This window comes from Puccinia triticina, chromosome 7A, assembly GCF_026914185.1.
Source record: "Puccinia triticina chromosome 7A, complete sequence".
Lineage (NCBI taxonomy): Eukaryota > Fungi > Basidiomycota > Pucciniomycetes > Pucciniales > Pucciniaceae > Puccinia > Puccinia triticina.
The window spans coordinates 219,819-225,818 of record NC_070564.1 but is presented as its reverse complement, the minus strand read 5'-3'; the positions used below and the strand labels follow the sequence as shown (position 1 = coordinate 225,818).

At 46.5% G+C, this 6,000-nt stretch overlaps 2 protein-coding genes across 2 annotated transcripts; one reads left to right on the top strand and one right to left on the bottom strand.

Annotated features, from left to right (window-relative positions):
• Positions 1-536: 536 nt before the first annotated feature.
• Positions 537-2,453, top strand: PtA15_7A30 (uncharacterized protein; the record flags this gene model as incomplete). Its single annotated transcript, XM_053170904.1, has 10 exons — positions 537-620; positions 717-873; positions 948-1,005; positions 1,086-1,138; positions 1,216-1,286; positions 1,394-1,520; positions 1,597-1,742; positions 1,843-2,101; positions 2,181-2,243; positions 2,347-2,453. The coding sequence occupies 10 exons, from the start codon at positions 537-539 to the stop codon at positions 2,451-2,453; spliced, it is 1,125 nt and encodes a 374-aa protein (XP_053021859.1).
• Positions 2,454-3,826: 1,373 nt separating this feature from the next.
• Positions 3,827-5,444, bottom strand: PtA15_7A29 (uncharacterized protein; the record flags this gene model as incomplete). Its single annotated transcript, XM_053170892.1, has 8 exons — positions 3,827-4,044; positions 4,123-4,202; positions 4,289-4,552; positions 4,652-4,730; positions 4,804-4,837; positions 4,912-4,960; positions 5,036-5,384; positions 5,432-5,444. The coding sequence occupies 8 exons, from the start codon at positions 5,442-5,444 to the stop codon at positions 3,827-3,829; spliced, it is 1,086 nt and encodes a 361-aa protein (XP_053021858.1).
• Between the last annotated feature and the right edge of the window lie 556 nt (positions 5,445-6,000).

Genomic DNA, 6,000 nt, shown 5'->3' with positions numbered 1-6,000 from the left:
GTTTGGTGTTTCATTGGGTGTGGGGGTCAACAGCTCAAGGTCTGAGTTTGCGGGGTCCTCGAGTTTGTCAGGTGTTCGCTTCGAAGCCGCTACGTTGCCAAGTTACGCCGTGTACCCGATTGTTTAGACAAATTCAATGCAGCCCGACTTTAATACTTTATGATGAGAAGACCTGAGAAGACCCGGTGTACCCGACATCGGGTACCGGGTACACCGGATCTCATGTCGGCATACCCGGTACCCGACCAGACCTCCCGGATCTAATCCTTAAAATGCTCCCGTGCTCGATGCCTGGACTGGAGGCAGCTGGGGGTAGCTGGAGGCTCCTGGAGGCAATCGACGAGCAGGGAGTCTGCCAAGGCAGGCCAAGGCTCAATTAAAACCATACGGGACGAATGTATGAATAAATTGTAACAGACGACGTGGGATAATGCATGGCGGGATGCATACAGCCAGGTTTTTTTTCTGAGGTGGAGTAGGGTGGAGTGGTCAACAACCGACACTCGCTGCTAATCAGAACCAACTCGACTGACAGCATGCTCAAGCCAACACTCACTCACTCCCGATCTCACTCCGGTTCGTCTGTCGTCAACGTACTTGATGACCTCCGGGTGAAAAATGTCAGACCATTGATCCCTCCACAGGCCAGTTGAACATCATCTCTGTGATTATCAACTGGCTTCAGCTGATGCTCGCGTGGTCGTCCCCACCTTCAGATCCTCATGGAGGATTACCCGGTCACTCAAACCGCCATCAATACTATCACTGCCGGAAGACTCGGGGCTGATGCTATCGTCAAGGGACAGGACGATCGATTACTCGTTATCGTCGGACCCTGCTCCATTCATGACACAGAAGCCGGATTAGAATATGGTATGCAATTCTCTAAATATATATCTGCAAATGCTTAGCCAACCCTCGACCTCACTCTTCCTTTTTTTGCTTAGCTAAATTACTCAAAGCCTACGCAGACGGGGCGAAAGACCATTTACACATCCTCATGCGGTTGGTCCAAACTTATCCTCGCCACTTCCGCATTCAAGCATCTTCGTTGATATTTTGCTGACAGTATAGGCCTCTCGCAGCGCCTACTTCGAGAAACCACGCACTTCTGTCGGGTGGAAGGGGTTGATCAATGGTAGCCATGTCCATTATCCATTTCTCTTCTCCAGGAAAAAGATAAGTATGGACTGATCTTTTGTCTTTGTCAAATAGATCCGTCCCTCGATGGCTCCTTCCAGATCAACAAGGGTCTCAGGATTGCCAGAGGATTCTTACTTGAATGTGTACGTGTCCAACTATCCTGATTCCTTGATAACGCGCATTCTCCTAACCTCCCACTTTCTCTATGGCATTTTTATTGTGCCACAAACACATCGTTTGTAATTCATAGGCCGAATTGGGCGTTCCTGTCGCCGTTGAATTTCTCGACCAGATCTCTCCACAATACATCGCTGACACGGTTTCGTGGGGGGCCATCGGTGCTCGAACAACAGAATCTCAATGTCACAGAGAACTAGGTAAGACTCCTCTGAAGCATGATGAAAAATATTTTTCAGTTCCCTAATCCCCCCCCCCCCCCCCGATTGCTTCCAGCCTCCGGACTCTCCACACCGGTTGGGTTTAAGAATGGAACGAATGGCAGTGTTGGAATCGCTATCGATGCCATCCGGGCTGCCAAGTCCGGGCATGTCTTCCTATCTGTCACCAAGCAGGGAATATCCGCTATAGTCGAAACGAATGTAAGAATTAAATATCTTACTTCATTCTCGAAAGCGGTTTTTTGAAAAATAATGTAGAAAAAATAGGCAGACTGAAATAGTTGTTTTGTTTTCTTCACAGGGCAACGATGCATGCCATGTGATATTACGAGGATCAAACAGCGGCCCAAATTTCTCATCGAGTCACATCAAACAATGTGTCCAAGATCTGTCCAAAGCCGGACTGAAACCACTCGTCATGGTCGATTGTTCTCACGGAAATTCTGAAAAGAAACATGAAAGACAATTGGTTGTTGCTGAGGACCTGGCCAATCAACTTGAAAATCCCGAAACTCAAGATTTCATCATGGGTGTCATGATTGAATCGAACTTGGTTGAAGGTTTGATGTCCTTGTTGTATTTGTTCATATTCCACAGTCAGAGTGTTGACGCAAACTCGACTCAATTGTTTTACCACAGGTAAACAAAGTCTGGAGGCCCTTGGTCCCAGCAAGTTGACTTACGGAAAGTCTATCACCGATGGTCTGTGATCTCTTTTATAGTTGATCCGAATAATATTCGACCGCCGGGTGCTCACAGCTTGTGTGATTCCCTTCCAACATCATCAATTTTCAACGAACGACAGCTTGTTTGGATTGGGAATCAACTCGAAAAGCCCTGGACAGATTGAAGGAAGCGGTTGGTCAGAGGCGGTCTCAGAAACTTGCTGCCAAGTCCTTCAGCTCCGTTTAATAACCATACTCACATCCCCTTTGTAAGTCTATCAAATTGTCTCATTGATGATACGAACAACCTTTAAATGCTGATTTTCGGAACCCTAACCATCTGCCACAATACTTAGAGCATGAAGACAGAAAAAGAAAAAGATTACCCTCAGGTGAAAGAACAGAGCCATAATAAAGTCAAATTTAACCCAGACCTTAAATTACTTTTGATTTACGCATAGTTATGAAATTCATACACTTTTCCTTTGTCTTTGAATAAGTGCAATCAGATATTTCATGCCAAATACATTCATCAATTTTGTACTCTTTATTCTTGTTCCCCCCTTTTTTTCTTGCATGCTTGTCAAATTTACATTTTTTTTGTTTATCCTTCCGCCTCAGGGTAGACAATAGCATTTGCTTGACCATCCGTAGCTTCTATCTGTTCCTGGGCCACCACCTATGATATCACTTTCCAAATCTCCAGTCTTAATGTTGGCAGCCCCCCAGATGTTACGCCACACCTGGCCAAACTCTGTCCAATGTTTCGCAGGGATTGCGAAAAGAAATAATAAATAGAGGCTTGGAAAAACAGCTCACAAAAGTTGGGAAAACATCTCCCAAATGGTGTTTACGTCGCTGGGACTGTTTCTCAACCAGCTTCCCAACGTTGACCAAGGCCCCTTTTTGGGGTACGGGATTTTTGGGAGTCGTTGACCAATTTTTTTTTTTGAGAGTTGTCCGAGTAGCACCCGGCCCTACCCGTCCAAGCTTCCTCAGAGTTTGCGCATGTCAACTGCTTGCAGTTGTGCCCTTTTCTTGCAGTGAGGGGAACCATATTATGCAAATTCATCTTTTTCCTTAAATTTTCATGTATCTAGTACATGGGATAAAAAAGTTACAAATTCAAAAAAATGGTTTTAAAAAAAACTGAAAAAAGGGCACACAACTCCCAAATGTCTTGAATTTGGCCGACTCCAAGTCGTAGTAGCCCAAATAAGGGGCCCGGGTGGGCGTCAGGGAGATGATTGAGAAATGTTTCTGTCAATGTGAACAAACTTTAATGAGAATTGTTTTTCCAACCCTCATAATCAATACCAATATTGCAACATATGGCCAAGGGACAACTCTGACCAAGTCGATCAGTCTTGCTTACTCTTAATTCAATTGGCACTGTTGATCACCAGGCCCACGACCGAGCCTAACGAAATCCCTTCTCTGGCTGAGACCTGCCCAGAGCCGAGCTTAATACCGCTCTTGGGCCAATTTCAATTCAGCTTCTGGTTTTTTTATTAGCCACTTTTTGTAGTTATAAGATTACATCAAACTACAGAAATAAATTATTTGTTGTGTCAAATCTTTTGATTCACAAACCCCTTCCATTAACGTGGCAGTAATAAATCATGCCTCCCATTCCTCCGCAATGTCATCAAAGAACTGCTTTGCGAGTCGATCTTGAATCTCTGATCCGGGGACACCGTCATGGTCTGCAATTCCTCTGATCACAAAGAAATGATGACCCATCAGGTCTTGGCCCGAACCGTCGGCGTCGAACGGTTTTCCACCTTTCCCGTAACATTTGCAGCCCGCCTCACGCGCAATTACCGTTCCAGCGCAAACTAGAAAGCGAGCAGCCAGGTGAGAATTGACAAACTGTTGCCATGTGCTTGTGCTCGCAATTTTTTGATGTGTCTTACCGTCCCAAGCCCAACATCCAATCTCCCAGTACAAATCTAAGCTCCCTGAAGCAACTGAGGCATAGTTGAGAGCAGCGGACCTGGTGGGAAGTAATAGATATCAAGCGGTCAGATTTAAATCGAAACGACCGAAGTGCTCTCAAAACCATCGTGTCCAAAAACGCACCCCATCGATCTTAAAGAGTGGCACATCACGCCTCCGGGTACATCTTTAGGATCACCAGCAAGCTTAACAAAAGTGTTCGTTTTCTTTTCCAGAGTTGATTTGCTGCGATCAGAACCCCACTCCACCCCTACTAGCGCATCCGAAAGTTTTGCCAATGGCAGGTAATCCGGATATGATAAAGGCAATCGCGTTTCTTGATTGAAGAAGGCACCGTGCCCACGAACAGCGGTATAAAGCTGCGACAGGAATGGGTTATAGATCACTCTGGAAATCCAATGAGTGATTAGTAAAGCCAACATATTTTAATGGCACACCGGCTCTCGGAAACTATACGCCGCGCGCTAAGGAGGGAGAAGAACTCACCCCAAAGTTGGAATCTTGTTGACAACCCAGCCAATGCTGATACATACGGATGGGAAACCGTGAACAAAATTTGTTGTGCCTAAATGTGAAGCGAAAAACATTTGTTAATGCAATTGTCCTGGATTCTATAGATCAGATCGGGCGGGAGTTACCGTCCACGGGATCACATATCCACGTCGGGGCATTCTGCGGTAAAGTAGATGTGCTTGGGATTAGGATTTAAATAGAGAGTTATTTTTCGAGAAAACATGAAATCATACTGTTAGCTCTGCCTTAGCATCCGCAGCAAAGGTTTCTTCGCCGATAAACCTGACATGAGACATCGAAAGATAAGGCAAGTCAGGTACTGTTAAAATTTGGGCAGAAAAGGTAGGCACGACAAACTTGTGATCAGGGAATTTTTCGCGAAGTAATTCGGAGACCATCTTTTCGACCATTTGATCTGTCTCCGTGACCAGATCGATTCGATTTTTCTTGTCATTGACCGTGCCACCCCTTCCTCCGGCGCGATCCTTTGATGCTCGAAGCATGATTTCGCCGGCCTTGTGTGCAAGTTCTACAGCAAAATCTAATTCAACCTTGTAGGATGGAATGGACGTCATTTCGAGTGTTGCCAAGTCGAATTGTTGGAAGAAGTCAGTTGCCGGAGGGTCAGATTGATCATCAGCATCTGGCCCTGGGTCGATCGACATAAGCTCGATGGCTTTCGGGCGGGTTCGGGCCGGCGGGTCTGCTGCGACTTTGGGACAATGCCGGTCAGGCCCGCAAGCCCGAGGGCACCAGCCTGATACATACCACACAGGAGCGATCAAGAGATCCCGGGACGTTGCCAAAACTGCCGCAGGAATCACGCGTCCTGGCAACCGCTAGGACCGCCACGGGACGTTATGGCTGTCCAGTTGGTCATAGAACAGCTTTTTGACGGGTTGCTCCTACTGACGTCCTTGTCGACCCCAATGGTTGCGTTATGTGGGGTTTCTAGGACGTCAAAATCCACCTGACAAAAGAATTGGCGTTGAGCGGACGAGCGCCCAAACCCATCATCCGGATACCTGGGTTCTCCCAACGCTTTCACCGGCATCCATAGGTCATGCCGTGAAACCATACAGTTAATGGGATGCTTGGGTGGTGGGGACAGCTTGTCCAAGCGTCCAAATGAGGGACCCAATTGTTGACAGGATGCCTGGGTTCCTGGGACGGCCCGACAAAATGTCAAAAAGACATTTAGGGCCTGTACCATAGGGCATGAAAATTGAAATTTTCCAAATTTATTTGCCTCAAAATTTCTTGGGACAAAAACTGAGCCTGGCCAAAATGTAGGCTTGAGCCCAAATGTGAAGAATTTCCAC